The sequence below is a fragment of the Vombatus ursinus genome, unplaced genomic scaffold (genome assembly GCF_900497805.2).
Source record: "Vombatus ursinus unplaced genomic scaffold, bare-nosed wombat genome assembly UNPS02007284.1, whole genome shotgun sequence".
Taxonomy (NCBI): domain Eukaryota; kingdom Metazoa; phylum Chordata; class Mammalia; order Diprotodontia; family Vombatidae; genus Vombatus; species Vombatus ursinus.
Window position 1 is genome coordinate 10,952,862 of NW_020947062.1, and position 17,477 is coordinate 10,970,338.

The window sequence follows — 17,477 nt, forward strand, 5'->3', positions numbered from 1 at the left end:
AAGAAATATACTTTGATCAGTTTTGAAAGGGACTGATAAAAAGTGCATGGGAGCTAAAATGAATTCTTATTTTTAAAGTTTGCAAACTTTTTTTTAATTGATATTTTTTTCCCTATAGTAGCTCCTCCTCTGCATGGTATCTCATTTTATGCCCAATTCACCTCACAATAGACTTAAATAAGGCTTGCAGTACAAGCAAGACAAATTAGACAATTAAAATTAAGCATAATGATTTTCATTAAGTGGCATCAATTTGAAGGTTGCTTTGTCCTAAAATATTTGTTGAAATTTAAAAAAATAAGTAAAAGTTCAAATTTTAAAGAGTGGTTTGTTGTGCTATAATGTAATTAATCTATGTGTCTTTTCCCCAGTGCTCCAAGTCCAAAATGTACAGCATGTCAAGAAAACGTCATTAAAGATAAGGTATTTCAAAGTTCTTTACAATTACTTTGTGAAAATGTTTTTTTAATAATTTGGTTGTAATTTTTAAATAGAATCTGTATGAAAAGAAATTTTAAAAGATTAAAAGAAAAGTAATCTTTTTTACATTTGATGCCATCTTATATTTTGATTTTACCACAAAATTTTGATTACTCTTATTTATTAGTTTAAATCAACACCCCTCCCATTCAAATTCCAAATCAATTCAAGTATAGGTGAATTTCACAAAATGTTAGAACTTAGAAGGACCTTAGAGATTATATAGCCAAACTATCTCATTTTTCAGAACAGAAGCTTAAGTAATTTGGCCATGGTCCCATATCTAATAAGCAACAGAGCAGGGTATCAGAGCCACATTTTTTTTACCTCATGACTAATATTCTTTCCACCATATTATACTATAAGATCCTTGAGGGCAGGTGTTGTTTAATTTTTATCTTTTTATCCTCAGAGCCAGCTACTGTATCTGATACATAATAGATGATTAATAAATGTTTGTTGAATGAATACTCAATAAGTTTTTATTAAATATCTGTTATATACAAAACACTATCCTAGGGGCTGAGGATTTTTTTTTTGGTCTGGATCAGTTGCAGGGAGTGCTCTGTGAGGAATATCTTCTGCCACTTTCTCTGCAATTTATAGTTTTAGAAACTATAAGGGCACTGAAAGATTAGGTGGCTTGCCTAGGATTTGAACCCTATTTTGTAGCTGGATGGGAGCTTAGAGGTTAGTGAGTCCTCCTTCCCCTTTCATGCAGGAATCCCCATTTAACACTCGAAACAGTCATTCAGCCTCTGCTGCAATGCTTCTAGTGATATACTAAATTTGAAACAATGTATTATATAATTCCAAATATATAAGTTAAAAATACATGCAATTTTTAGTATTTTGAATAAAGATTGATCAAGCCTTTAGAATGCTGTGATCATCAAAAAATAATAGTATAATTATACTCAGGGCCAGAGAGGCATGGGAGGGAGTGGTAAGAAAGGGAATGTTCTGTATGCGAAGTTTTTAAAACTTAAAGAACCTACTCACCAGCCGGAAAAGCAAACCCAAATAAATCTATGAAATGTAAGCATTGTTGTTGTTATTGTGTTATATGGATTCTAATAGTATCTCAGCATAAAGTGAGAGAGAGAAGGACAGAGAGAGAGAGAGAGAGAAAGAAGAGAAAGAGAGAGAGATTTTTATATTAGTAATATGCTAGTTATGCCTCCTCCCTGAATCTGTTCCCATGCAACTGTGGACCCAAAGACCAAATGGTCTTAACACCACATCTCTCAGTCTCTCATTGTCCTTGTCTGTAGAGTGAAGGGGTTGAACTCTATACATGACATCTAAAATGCCTTTCAGCTCCCAAATTCAATTATTGTCACAATAGTCATAATAACCATAATGACTGACTTTTCAGTAACACTTTAAAGTTTGATTCTTACAAAAACCATTACGGTAGATAGTCCCAGTGCTATTTAGCTCCTTTTACAATGAATGAAACTGAGACTATAGAGGTGTAGTGTCTTGTCCATAAGCATAGCTAGTTAAGTGCCAGAGGCTGAATTGTAACCTATTTCTTCCTCTCTCCCAAGTCCACCCTTTTATCTACTATGCTGCCTTTGTAAGATCGATTTTTTTTCCCCAATAAAGAGTCCTGATATGACGCAAGAGACTTAGAGAATCTGTTAAATAGAAGTAAAATTATTTTCTTTATACTTTTGAAGTATCTGCTGTGATGATTTTAGTACCTTAAGTTCATGAGATTTTTAAGCCATATTTACAATAGACCTTTATCTGGTTCTGAAATTCTTTATTTTTAATAATTGACACCAATTTATTCCATTTCTTTCCCAATGAAGTTAAGGAGAAAATTAAAGTTTCATGTGTATTTTTTGATTATCACAGGATCTTCTTTAGTAGACATATAATTAAAACTCTTAGTAACAAAAATCCAGTGACAGATGGTGTCATTAGAAAGCAAGAGTATTTTCCCAATGAATAGCAGGGCCTTATGCATAGTAACTACTCAGTAAATATTTGTGAATTAGTTGAATTCACAGTATGTGAAGTGGTGAAGAATGTTAACTAAGGCTAAAAAAAAAAGAAAGGTAGGAAATTTTTTCTTTTCTAAGCAAAAACTCCATTTTATTATCAGAGTCAGCTTAGTCTTTGCAGTAAATATTTTTAATCGTTTATGATCAGGACCTGTTTCAGAAAGAAATGAATTTTCATGAGCAACTTAACCTTAGTGCTACAAGATAGCAATAAAATAGTAATCATATTTTCATATTTACAAAGCGCTGGCCTCATAATTACCCCCAAATGGAGAGGTAATATAAGTATTATTTCTATTTAATTGATAAGGAATCTGAGGCTCAGAGAAAATAAATGATTAGAGATAACTAGTAAGTGTTAGAGCTGGGACTCCTACTCATATTCTAACTTCAAGGCCAATATTCTTTCCATTAAGTTGTTCTTGTTGTCATCATTGTTCCATTTTCAGTTTCCTTGTTACTTTTATTTACCTCTGTAATATGGAATTTGTTCTTCCACTTCCTCATTGTGTGGTGGAGAATTCCTTTATGATGCTTATGTTAGGAATTGTCACCAACACCCACCCAAGACTAATGTGTACTGTTAGGCTTTTATATTTCTGGGAAACATGCTGTAGCTAAATGCACTGAAGTTTTTTAGTAAGTCAGCTCAATGTAAGGAAGAATTTTTATATATTTAGAGCTATTCAACAGTAAAACAGATTACTTTGTCAGGTCGTAGGGGGCACTTCAGTAGCAGCCAGCTGGCCACTCAGTAAGAATATTGTAAAGGAGATTCATTCATTGAGTCGGGTGTTGAACCGAATGAACCTTTCCAATTCTGATATTTTGTATAATAAGATTCTCTTCCATCTGGTTTTTTGTTTTGTTTTTACAACAAAGCCTATCTCTGCATACCTTACTAGTGCTTTGTTCCTGAAAATTTGGTTATATGTTTGACTACATATTTGAAAAAGTTTAGCAATGTGTTCATATTATATTTGTGTCCTTTAGCTATGTAATGTCATCTGAAAAGTCAATCATGTTGGTATTTTAAATAGCTTACTACTGCCTATGACCAGTTTTCCTTTAGTACCATTTAATAAATTTTCTTAAGATCAGATTATTTTAATTGTGTTCCATAGAAGAAATAGTTCCTTCACTTTGCACAAAAATATCCAGATGATTCTTAACTCTCTCTGTCGTTGTCCACTTCAGAGTTGGTTTTATAATTTCATTAAAAGCTTTTTGCTTCATTTGATGTTTGATGTTTTCTTCAAGTGATGCTAATCCTCTGAAATAAGTGCCTTTCAATTTCAGGTATTTAAGGATAATTGCTGTAAGAGAGAAATTCTGGCTCTTCAAATATATTGTAGAAATGAAAGCAGAGGATGCACGGAACAATTAACCCTGGGACATTTGCTGGTGAGCATTGAACCACCATTATTAAGGTTTATGTTAAGAAGTTGAATTCCTTAACATTAACATCATTTTCAAGTTTGAACAGCCTAAATTGTCTGGAACATAAATATGACTCGGCCACCAAAATTCTAGGTTCACACAGGAGCTGACCTAAGAGGTCCTATTCTCTCTTTGGTCCATTATGCTCCTACCCAGAGTTTACTCTGGAAAATTGCCAATACAGCATATTCTCAGGTTTTCACATATGTGGGTAAAAAGGTAATGCCCATATGAACGCTCAAGATAACAAAATGGAATAGGTGTATAGGACTCAGTGGAGTCCATAAAACATATATAGAAAAAACACATAAAGCATTATTAGTATACTGTTCTTTCAAGTGGGAGAGCATTCCAATATTCTAGTGAATCCCTAGCTATCTCACAGGGTCCTGCCTAGTTTTTCCCAGACTGGTAACACTCCCTATCATATAGATTCCTCCAGAAGACAAACAATCTTTGGAACTGCTGGACTAGCAAACCACATTCCCATTGGACCTAGACTCTCTGACACACTCATGTTAATAGTTGGGGGGTGGCAGGATCCTGATCACTTCCCCCTCTCTCTCCATTAATGGCCTTAGTTCTTTTGGTAGTGCTCCAGATGCAGGGTCCATGTGGATAGTCCTTTTCTTTTTCCATGAACCATGCCATTCAGGAAATCCGTCACCTTCTTCACCTCCTCCAAAAGGTTTGATCACTGAATTCTCAAAGTTGGGGTTATCCGTTATGCAACTCTCAAGGCTGGTACTGCCCAAGAAATTTCCCTTCTCTAGCTAAAAAGATACATTATAAGATTGGGCCACCTACTAAATCAAAATCCTACTTCTTTTATATAGAAGATTAGGAGTCAGAAATATTGTTCCCCTTTAGGCCAAGTGAGCAACCACTTGTCTACGGAAGCCACGCTTCTTCAGTAACTATTACTGCCCAAATTGCTGCCTTCTCTTTAGCTGGGAAAGTCTTCTATTAGGGTTCTGGTCTCTAATCTGTTCTCAAAAAGAGAAACAGAAAGGGAGGAGGTAGCCAGGAATTTGAGATCCCAGAAACTCTCCTCTTAGTCCACTTAGACAAACATACAATTCACCAAGTGCTTCTGCCTCAAAGGCACCATTAACTGTTAACCTGTAACTCTACCCCAGGCATCACTCTGAAAGAAAAACACAATAAGAAATGGTGAAAAAGGACTGGGCAAGTCTATCATCTCACCTTTATAGACCAGTACAGAAGAATGCCACCTCCCCTCTCACCAGAGTCCCAGCCAATTAAATGATGAAAAACCAATCAATCATGATCTTTGTTCTCTTCACAAGGTGCAAGTTACCAGTAGGTATATCCATTCTCTAGAGGGGGCTAGGTTTACTCATCAAATTGGGAATTCTTATCATCACCTCTGCCTCATATAAGACCATGTCTATACTGACCTATCAAAAACAAAACCAAAATGTCAAACAGTCAGGGTCGCTTTCATTTAAAATGTTGTTTCCCATGACATTAAGACCCGAACTGTCAGCAAGTTTGAGTCGTCCACCACGCTGAATCTAAGAGGCTGTAGTGACACTGTTTATTCCCACTGCAGTGACACAGTAATGGCTCACATTTATATGGTGACTGACAGCTTACAGAATGCTTTCCTTGCTGCAGTCCTGCGCTATAGGGCAATGGTATGTCTCATCCTGGTTTTACAGGGAAATGAAATGAAGTGAAGTGACTTGTTCCAGGTCATATAACAGTGAATTTAGAATTCCAACCCACGTCTGCTAACTCCAAGAATGGTGTCCTTGCTACCACCCTATACTGCCCCTAACGTAGTTTACTTGATGTATAAATTATATGGTCATAGTTTATCTTTTCTCCCCTTCCTTCCCCTCCCAAATGTTTATTTTTAAAAGTATATATTCTTCGCCAAAAAAAGTATATGTTCTTTCTCCTTCCCATCGCCTCCCCCAATCCGCATTGAACAATACCAAAAAATGAAAAAATAAAACCCTTTTAACTAATATGTATAGTCTAGCAAAACAAATTCTCACATTGGCCATGTCTAAAAACATATGTTATATTCTACATTTTAATCCTTCATCTGTCTGGCAGGAGGTAGGTGGTATGTTTTGTCTTTAGTCATCTGTGCTCATGGTTTGCCATCGCATTGAAAAGAGTTCTAAAGTTTTTCAAAGTTGCTTTTTTCTGTTTTTACTCTTGTGTTACACTGGTTCTCCTTCTCTCTTTATCAGTTCATAGAGGTCTCCTCAGTTTACTCTGAAACTGTCCATTTTGTTATTTCATATGGCATAATATTCCATTACATTCATATACAATAATCTTTTTTAGCTCCCAGTTTTTGACTACTATGAAAATAAGCAACTATAAATATTTTTGTATGTATAAATCCTTTTCCTTTTTCTTTGATCTCTTTGCACTCTGGGCCAGGTAATAGTATAGCTAGGTCAAAGGGTGTGTAGTTTAATAACTTTCTGAGCAGAGTTCCAAATTAACTTTTATTTTCAAAGAAATATTGAACAAGTTTTAAATTTCATAAAAATTTTCAAAATTTTGAAACGCTTAGAAAGAAATCTGCATTGTTATATTTGCATTAATTTTTTCGGAATCTATTTTCAATGACAGTTACAGAGTGTTAGAGTTCACCCATTTAATCCCCTCCTCTTTGATGTAGAAACTGAAGTACATCCCTGAAAGGCTTCATGAAAATGCTGATTATTTAATTTCTCATTAATTATAAAATTAATTTAATATTTTCTTTTAAGATGTGTTTCTCAAGCTAATTTGACCACATGGCAATTTGTGGCTTGAAATGTACTTGCAGAATCTCTGAACTTTGGCTTGAGGGGCATAGATATATGCTATACCCCCAGAATAAAGGGAGATTTAGAATATTTGAGGGTAAAAAAGTTGAAATTAATCTTATTTACATACTAAAAATGTCACTTAAAGTATTGTTATTAATATATAATTTCATATTAAATTTTTAAAAGAAGAAAATATCACTATTATAGAAGTTTTCTCAGAACTCCCATTTACGTTGTATAGAGAACTAGGGTTCCCTCAAATACAGGTTGGGAAATGCCACCTTAAGATTAGTTAAACTGGAATGTAGTAACCAAGTAAGTAAGGTCTGTAGCTTCCCACCCCAGAAGGTTGCCTGGAATGTTGTCTGCAGAGTTCTTCAGGCACAATTTAGCTTAAGAATAATTCTCAAACACAATATGGAAGTCATTGCCTCTGTTCAATCTGTTACTCTTTGCAGCTGTACACAGATGTGATGGTAAGTATTGGAAATCTCAGATAGAAAGCTACATAGTTAAGATTAAAGCCGGTGCTCATTTTGTTTGCCATATTTCATATTGAACAGGCTCTCAAAGAGCAAGGATTGTTTGTCTTTTGTCTTACAGGTACATTTAAAAAGTGATTGCCAATTTGAAGAACTGCCATGTGTTCGTGCTGACTGCAAAGAAAAAATCCTGCGAAAAGATTTACCAGGCCACGTAGAAAAGTCATGTAAATACCGAGAAGCAACATGTCAGTACTGTAAAAGTCAAGTTCCCATGATAACACTGCAGGTAAAATTTTTTCCTATTTCAATTACTCATACCTTCTGTGCAATTCAGATTTTGTTTCTGCATCAAACAGATTTTCTCACGATTTTTTTCTGAAAATAATAGTCATAATAATATTTGCATTTCTACAGTTTTTTAATGTTTCAAAAGGACTTATCTCACAACGGTCATGTGAGGGAGGTGAGTAGTACAAGGCAAGGAGTATAAGGCAAAAGCTCACCAATCTGAGCCAGGAGTCATGATAGCTCTTTTCAAGTATTGAAAAACGGTCACGTGAAAAAGGGGTGAGGCTTGTCTCATTTGATCCCTGGGGACTAAACCAGGAGCAATGGGTAGAAGATGCGAGTGGTCATTTGGGTTTGATGTCAGAAAAAAGTTAGAGACATTCAGAAATGGCATGGGAAGCCTCGGAAAGGAGAGGTGAAGGACCCTTCATGGGAGCTCTCTCAGGAGAAGCTCAATGACTGCTCAGTGGACGTGTTATGGTGGACTAGTTCTACTAGTGCTACTAGTTCTACTGTTCGACTAGATGAGGCCCCTTCCAATGCTTAGATTCTGCGAATCTGTAATGGCATATTATTAGGGGCTCATGGTGGAAGTTTTCTAAGACAAATTTGTAATCTTTTATAAAATCTTTCTGTAGAAATGATAACCACAACAACAGTGATGCTGCTACCACTTTGTATTGATAGTGTTTTATGGTAAAAAAAAAAAAATGAGTCATGTTAATTGTCTCACTGCTCTCAATAACCCTATGATATAATAGTTCATAAGCAAAGACTCCACATTCAGTGATTTAGCCTCTCCACCATCCTACTTCTAGCTAGAGTGATCTTTCCTTTGTCATCTGGACCAAAGAGAGAGAGATATCCTCAGAGACTTTAAACTTGTTTAAAAAAAAAAAATGGGGCAGCTAGGTGGTGCAGTGGATAGAACACCAACCCTGAAGTCAGGAGGACCTGAGTTCAAATCCAGCCTCAGACCAAACACTTGACACTTATTAGCTGTGTGACCCTGGGCAAGTCACTTAATCCCAGTTGCCTAAAAATAAAAATAATAATAATAAAAAGAACTAAGTAAACATGATCCTTGGGTCATTTGGATTTCCTTTGGGCTATATTTTTTGATATGTCAAAGAAATCACTATTGGTATTCCATCTCAATCAAGAGTCTGTGTGGTGTGGTGTAGTGTGAAAGACGCCCCAGACCTAGAGTCAGGACACTGGGGCTTGAATCCCAGCTCTGATAAATTTACGAAGCATGTGACTTTGGGTGACTCATTATCCTTTTCTGAGCTTCAGTTTTGTCATCTATAAAATATAAAATAATATTATCAGTATTTACTTTGCATGGTTGTTGTAAGGAAAGCAGTTTATAAACTCTAAAGCAGGGGTAGCTAGGCAGCACATTGGATAGAGCACTGGCCCTGGAGTCAGGAGGACCTGAGTTCAAATCTGGCCTCAGACACATGAAACTCACTAGCTGTATGACCTTGGGCAAGTCACTTAACTCCGATTGCCTCACCAAGAAAAAAAACAAATAAACAAAATAAACTCTAAAGCAAATGTGAGCTGGGACAGTAGCATCAGTGTTGCCCCTGGGGATCTTGGGAATTGTCATGATGAATTTATGTGTCCAACTCTTTCTTTAGCTTCATACTTTGGCCACAAGAGGTGATCATCTTTTATGAAAGAAATTTATCCATTTTTCAGCAACTCAGAATTTTTCAGCAACAGTAGAATTAAAGTATTTTATTTTTCATTTGGGGGAAGTTATTTCCTTAGTAATATCTACATAGAGGAATTCAATCATTAATGAATAGGAATAGTACCAATGGATTATGTCTATAGTAAATTATCTACTAACATTTATTCAGAATGTCTTGATGCCATCATAGAGAGTTAAACCTATCAGGAGTATTAAATTTTGGTTTTTTAAATTCACTTCCAAATGAGTTGAATAATATTATGATTACTTCTTCATCATGACCTTGAGCTGTATATTTTGGGAAAGCTTCAGAGGTTCACTTACGTTAATTTAACAGGGACAGTATTAGAACTATGCTATGTAAAATTATAGATAAATGAATAGCCTATTTATAATCTTTATGTTTTTTATGACATTTTAAGGAGATTTGTTCATAGATTCATGCTTACTATATTTAGAATTCAGGAAATTGTCAATTGGTCTGTTGATTATTTTATTAGAACATAAATAATATGGGAAGAGATTTATCATTGAGTTTTCTGAATTTTGACATTATGTTTCTATTTGAGGTTTCTAAATATTAATTTAAGGATAATTCATATCACTAAAGTCTTCTTCTGGTGCCTCATCATGGCATGGAAGTGACCCTGGATTTTTGGAGGCTGTGCTAGAAGGATGTAAAGCTCTGTCAGTTCCGATCAAGCTAGGACTTCTTACTTCTCAGATTCCAATTCTTAGAATCTTTATTTCTCTGAGACTCAGCTCAAGTACTACATTATCCAGGAAACCTTTCCTGGTCCTGCCAGCTGCTAGTTACTTGCACCTCTAAGGTTACCTTCTCTCTACTCTGTATTTATCTTGTATGTTCTGGTTTTTATATGCTGCTTTCCCCATTAGAATGTCAGTACCTGTAGAGCAGAAATTTTTTTTTGTCTTTTCTTTATATCCCCAATGCATAGCATAGTACCTGGCACATAGTAAGTACTTAACAAATGCTTATTGATTAATTGAGCATAGGCCCAATGACAGACTGCATCTTTTATCTGAAGACAGCCAAGCTAATTTCAGAAGCCTCATCACCAGATGATCAGCCATCAGGGGATCAATATTTTTAGCCACAGAAACTCATGAAGACCATCTAAGATCTAGAGGGGCTGGTTGTCACCTACATTGTTGGAGAGGACCAATGAAACCATGGATTCTTGAAGTACTGGAGCAGTATGGGATATGTTTAAATACACAAACCCATCATTTTATAAATAATGTGGCTATAATTGACTTCTAAAGGCAATTGATTATTTAAATTCTGAGTAAATCAGGATTTTTATGTTTTCATTGGGGTGAAGTAGTTTCCCCTTACGCTCCATAAAGGAACAACTAATTTCTTGAAAGTTTGCTTATCCAATTTCAGGGATTATTCTGGGACATTTAGATCTTGCCTAGTTCATTTAGTCCAACATTATGAAATATTTCAGACATCTTCCAAAAGGTCATAGCCAACGTGCTGGACACCTTACTCATTTTCTCCTGACATTGTAAGGGATACATTGGAACACTCTGGCTGTCCACCTGTCATTCCTTGCTTTTACTACATGGCCAAAATAATAAGATTGTATTTCTTTGCAAGTGTTTCATAATTTATATACATTTTTATCATTCATACTAGCCTTCACACAAGTTTATTCTCATTAACAATATTTTGTTGTATCTTCTAAGATGATGTCTAGCTTTCGTTTGTTTTTCAGGAATAACTGTGCCAAACTCAAACCATTTTCAAATAATAAATACTATATAAATATAACATTTATATTAAATTCCATTTATTATATAAATAGTTTTTATTTGAATGATTGTAGTAGGAAGTTTGTTTTCTTTTGGTTAAAAATTCTTGGCTAGTCGGTAGGTATAGACTTTTTTAACAAGTCCACAGTAATTTTCTTTTCTTTTCTTTAGAAACATGAAGATACAGACTGTCCATGTGTTGTTGTCTCATGCCCACATAAATGTAGCGTTCAGACACTTTTGAGGAGTGAGGTAAGATGTTTCTACTAATTGTTTAAGCTGTAAATAGCTACTTATTCAGAATTACCAGATTTAGAAGTTTAGATTATAAGATGTTTTTAGCTTTTGTAGAACTCATTTGCTTTTTAATCTATGAAGTACATAAAATTGATTGAACATTACAGTGGTGGGTGGATGTGTTTTTATAACTTTAAAAAATGGTTTTGCAAAAATGTTTTTTCCTTTGAGTAGAGAAAAAATAGACCTGTGTTAATTTGCCTCATAATGTAATTCATTACACATCCCTTTTAAAAGTAAATTTGTGGTAGGTACATCTTTTCCATTGCTTCATGTGTATCATCTCATCAGAGACAATGAATAAAATTTGATGACATTGATGACACTGTTAAAAACTGGATTTTTTTTTTACCCCAAGAGTTTCAGTTACATAAGAAGTCATCTAGAATGTGAGGAATCTAGACTTTGAGCACCAATTTCATAGAGATCTTTATGAATGAAAGCTGTGAATTCTGATGGCAGCTAGAATGTCATTCAATTAAAAAATAAAATAAAAAATGGTTTCTAATATAATTTTTTCAAGAAAATGCTCAAAAATATCAACTCAGGGGATTACAGGCCTTGAGGTCACAATGTTCTAGTAGAGGTAAACTTAGATGGGGACTGAGAAACCTGTCTTCTCTTCCTTGATGCTCTACTAACAACCTGTGTGACTTGGCAAGTCGCAACATCTCTGGGCTCAATTTTTCATTTTTAAAATGAGTTATTTGGACTATTTCTGAGATTCTGCTAGCTCTGACATTTTATATTTGAAGATCCCTTCTGGCTCTAGAATTGTAAGACCCTTTTCAGTTTCCACCAGAAAGGCCATTTTCTTTTGGTTAAAAATGCTAGAGTTTCTTCTCTATGTCCCTGTAAATGCTGAGAATAGAGAAATGAGGGAAGATGGTAAATACATTTTGGCTGAAAGTACCAAAAGAAGATATAGTTATGATTATTTTAGATACAATTCAGGGAAAAAGTGACACTTTAAAAATGAAATAATTTCAGTGGCATTATATATGCACATGGGTATATATTATGTATTTTTATTTAATATTGTGGAATTGTTCTATAGAATTGTATTAAGAATATAAAGTAGCATAGTAATATTAAAAAGCCATTTTCAGTTAGACTTTTTATAGAACAGGGTACACAGTTACGCTAGCTAGGGGAGCATCATAGATTCATAGAATATTAGAAGTAGAAGGCAGTATTAGTCCATCCCTTGCATTTTACAGTTAAGGAAACTGAGGCTTAACGATGTTAGACAGCAAGTATCAGAAATGGGCTCCAAACCCAGGTTCTTCCTCAAGTCCACAGCTCGTTGTACTGTTTCATGCAGCCTCTTGCCCTGCTCCCACAAAGAGCCAGAGATGAAAGCCTGAGTCTCTGGACACCAGAGCTGCTGCTCTTTCCTCTCTGTCCCTGCTGCCTCCATGCCCCAGTAGTGTTCTGTTTGATACCCAGCATCCCTCTGTCATTGTGTCTCAAAATCATCTTAATGTTTTTCTTAAGACCTCAATCCTCCACTTAGTTTAGGTTTGTGGTAACATGGCCTAGACATTTTTTTGGTTAAACGTCCATTAGTATTGGAAGCTATATTTTATTTCTCTAATTTCCTCTCAACCCTCATTGAAGAAACTCCTGCTGAGTCAGTGGTGCTCTGCAGGGTTCTGAGAAGAATAATCAGGTGGTACTTGGGGGGGAATAAACAGCACATTCTGTTCAAAGGATGGTCTTGCCAGCAGAAAATCAACACTCACTAGCTTAACATATTTGTCCTTATGTTAGGGCCATCGGTGGTGGGGACAGAAACAGGAGGTGCCAAGGGAAGAAATAATTACGATTATTTTAGGTACAACTCAGGGACAAGATGACACTTAAGAATAAAAATACACATAAAAATATACTTCGGTAATATAAATAATATAAAAGAGTATGTGATTATGCCATAGAGTTATATTAAAGAAGTATAGTAATTTAATATTATAAAGATTAGTTAGGATGATTGTTCAGATACATTTTTCTCATAAAATGCAGATCGTTCTTAAAGCAGCATTAAATGTATGTCATGATATATTTATGCATAATTATACATAGTACAGTATTTTGTTGCTACCATTATCCATCTGTTTTCTCATTCCAAAAATGTTGATAATGTAAAATGAAATTACTGGCCATTTTTTCTTACGCTATAGTTCATGAATACTTAAGGAAAAACATTTCTAAGTTATATTAGCCGATTCTTAACAAAATGTTATTTTGTGCTGACACAGTACCCTTTTTTTAAAAAAAGTTGATTCAGCAGTGGTCATTCAGCAGTAAAAATGATCTCTGGACAGGTCCATGACAGTTGTTGTCCATTCTAAAACTATTAAGGGACAGGGTAAGAGGGAAGGGTCAACAGATAAGTTGTAAATTCTTTCATAATTCTGTCATAAATGAATGGTACCATTTCTTCCTTTACTGTAAATGCCAACATATAAAGAATGGACCATCTGTGTACTCGGGAAACCAGGAGTTGGCCCTAGCAAATAAATCTGTACTTATTAATATATGTGAGAAACTATGAAATTAGTTAAGAGTTCCTCAGCTATGCTGAGCAGGAAGGGGGGGGGAACCTCCCTTGACCCGTTTTGCACTTCTGTGTATCATTGTCCCTGATTTGATGTGTAATTATTTTCCATGACTGAAATGTACTCCTTGAGTTTTCTAATGTGAATTTTTATATTTAAGGAAGTTATTCTTGGTCATTATATTAAGATTATGCATAGCAAAATTAATAACATATACCTTTAAAATATTATCATGGTAATCATTTGTGTGGGAAACAAAGTAATTTGATTTAATATTTAAAGAACATTTCAATCAAACCAGGGTTTTTGCCAAAAGATGAGTTTTCCTCTCCCAATTCATATGAATTTTCACCACAATTTAGTTTTTGAAATATTGGCAATAATGAGATCCACATTTTAAAAAAAAACCCTACCTCTGGGTTTCTTTTTAAAAATTAAATGTCAAATAGTCATTATAAGGCTACATTGGGGAAGAAATCAATGTTCTCAAAAGAGGAAAAACTCATCTCTAATGATCCTATGATTAATGGTACATTGTGTAAGCTTGCCTTGAAAATATTTTTCACTTTGTGTTCTTGTGTACTGTATATGAGATGTGTGATCCAATTGCATCCTAAAATACTGTATGAGATTTCTGTGTTTCATGCATTTTCATTTCTAGTCCATAAATGTTCATTTTGGGTTTTTGTTTTTGTTTTTGTTTTTTTAATTCTGGCATTGCAGATGGCTTGTCACATTTTGAACAATTTGTTCTAGAGAAACTACAATTTTAAAAAATAATTATATTAAATGTATTTCTGTATATTAGTGTATGTGTGTATACATGTGGATATACTGTATATTGCTGCATATGAGTCTAGCAAGCAGATAATATACACACTTGTATATTTAGAAACACCATTCTTAATAATACAACCCGGATGATCTGTGCCCTTAATATGTTTGAGCATTATCATGCAAACGTTTGTACCAAAACTCACATTTTTTTCCCGTTGCAGTTGAATGCACATTTGTCAGAATGTATTAATGCCCCAAGTACCTGTAGTTTTAAGCGTTATGGCTGCACTTTTCAGGTCAGTATATAATAATTATATTTCTCAATTGCTGAAAGTCTGCAATAAGAGAAACTTATATTGACATTTTAATATGCAAGCTCTGGGCTCCTCTAGTCTTTGTAAGGAAGCAGAAACATATAGTTGTATGAATGAGTTAAGTTGTATGCAGCAGGTCTCGGTGTCTGCTCTTTATTCCTGTGATGTCTTGAGGCATCAGATTTGGGGAGGTAGAAGTTGTCTTTCCATTCATAACTTCTACAGTAAAAACTTCTTTTGCTGTGTCTTCAAAAAGAAAAGAACTAATATTTTGGGATTTTCTAGAGAGTCTGTGACAGGAGTTTAAACTTATTTGAAAAGAAACATCGAATCTATATGGACATTTCTAGTTTCCGCAGCATCTGTAGTATTTCTGTAGAGTAATACATGGAAAACTATAGGTCACAAACATGCGTAGATATATGAAGAAAAATGAATGTTCATGTGTATGTGTGTACTTACTCAGATTTCAACATAACTAATCTAGAAGTAGGTTTAGTTTGGATTTGCACACTTCGCATTTCTATAATGCTTTAACGTTTATAAAACACATTCCTCACAACAGCCCCATGGAAGTAAGTAGTAGAGGTATGATGATCCATTTTCCATCTAAGGTACCTGAGACTCAACAGACGAGAAGTGATCAGCCCAGGGTCATACAAGTACTGAGTCCATTTAGAGCCAGGACTTGAATCCATCATTCTTTCCTTAACGCCACATTTCCTCTGAGATTAGGTAACATGTAGGACAGTTACAAATAAGCTCACACACACACATACAATGTACTAGTATGATAAAAACATACTATGTTATTGCTGCATATGTAATGTGAGAAACCTGTTTTTTATTTTTGTTTTTGTTTTTTTTAATTATGTCTGAGATGGCCAGCAAATTTAGATTGAGTTTTCATTTAAATATATATCTTGATGTTCTAAAACTGTGAGAAGGGAAAATATATTTCAAATAAAATACTTTCCATTTAATTGTAATATATCATAAATAAATTCTACCTTAGTATGATAGAAATCAATATTTTATTAGTCAAAAATTAAGAATTATCTATAGTTTTCTCTTTGTTTTATTTCTTTAATAGTGCTGACCCTTAACCACTGTTATGTCTTACGTACTATCATTCATTTTCTTTGTGTACATATATATGTTTGTATATATCTAAATGTATATCAACATATATATATAAATATTCTATATACAGAGTATATGTTTTGGAGATCATTGGCATTTTTCTAGTGACTTCTTAAATTTTGAATCTTAAAGCAACATAGACTTTCATACAAATTCATTTCTTAAGCAAGTGAATTACTATCACCTGTGTTTGGAAAAGACTATAATTTGGTCTACATCTTATGTACTCTGTATATTATATACGTTTGTATGTAACCTTTATAATAACCAAAATCTTTAGGCTGTGTGGGAGCAGCAAATCTTTATTTTTTTGATGAACAAATTATTTTCTCTTGGTAGATTAGTTACAGTATACCCTTTAATTTGATCCTAATTGGACTTGTTTCAACATACTATTATAGGAGTATCTAATTATGACTGCAGTGTACCTTTTATATTATCATTGAAAAAAAATTTTTTTAAACTTGATTTAAAATGTTCATTCCTGTGAAATAGATTATAAATTAATTATTTCAAAAGAAAGTTCTCTCTTTTGAGGATGGGGAGAAAATTAGTCCAAATTCACATATAGGGTTATAAAACATTTTTATTTTTTAAGTACCATCCCTTGACTATGCTCCCATATGTTTAAAACATGTCATTTACCTCAGTTGGCTAATATTTGCCATTAAAATCTATTCTCCTGACTCGAATGTTTCTTATTAACTTTATATGATCAGATTTCCCTCCATTCAGATTTAATATTGGTTGTATAGCTTTGTATTGCATTCTTTCTGTATGTTTTTAAAACAGTAAACTTAATTTTAATGTTTTATATTCTTTGCTCTCACAGGGAACAAATCAGCAAATTAAGACACATGAGGCCAGCTCAGCAGTGCAGCATGTTAATTTACTGAAAGAATGGAGTAATTCTCTAGAGAAAAAGGTACAACCATACATCTTTTACTAATATTGTTAAATTTAAATAATTGGGAAAAAATGGAGAACAAAACCTTTTCTGTAGCTTTTTGCATGACTAAAACAGTATCATATAAGATTGTTGAAAAAAATTCCACCACTGATCTTAAGCCTCATCCATGAGAGTCTGTGGTTGGTAGTATGGACTTTTTGGTTTTTTTTTTTAATTGACAAGCAAAATATGTAGTGGATTCACCTCACTAGCTGTCACAACTGAATATATTTATGTAGTCAGAGTGACTGACACAGAATTGCCCTCTTTGGTCCCTTGACCTTCTTGCAAGAAAGACAGAGAGGAAAAGTGGTTCAGTATTTATAGCTTTTCACTCTGATCAAGACAATTCCAAAGGACTCATGATGAATAATGCTATGAACTCTGAGTGCAGATTGAAGCACACTTTTTAAAAACTTTTTTATTTTTATTATTTTCTTTTGTTT

At 34.2% G+C, this 17,477-nt stretch overlaps 1 protein-coding gene across 6 annotated transcripts in view; it reads left to right on the top strand.

The window, feature by feature from the left end:
* Positions 1 to 17,477, top strand: part of TRAF3 (TNF receptor associated factor 3) — a 155,047-nt gene that overhangs the window by 117,941 nt on the left and 19,629 nt on the right. For all 6 annotated transcript variants that reach the window (XM_027849310.1, XM_027849313.1, XM_027849311.1 and 3 more), the window contains 6 exons: positions 372 to 423; positions 3,795 to 3,899; positions 7,340 to 7,507; positions 11,165 to 11,245; positions 14,847 to 14,921; positions 16,915 to 17,007. In XM_027849310.1, the coding sequence (XP_027705111.1) occupies positions 372 to 423; positions 3,795 to 3,899; positions 7,340 to 7,507; positions 11,165 to 11,245; positions 14,847 to 14,921; positions 16,915 to 17,007 (574 nt within the window). The remainder of the gene's footprint in view (positions 1 to 371; positions 424 to 3,794; positions 3,900 to 7,339; positions 7,508 to 11,164; positions 11,246 to 14,846; positions 14,922 to 16,914; positions 17,008 to 17,477) is intronic.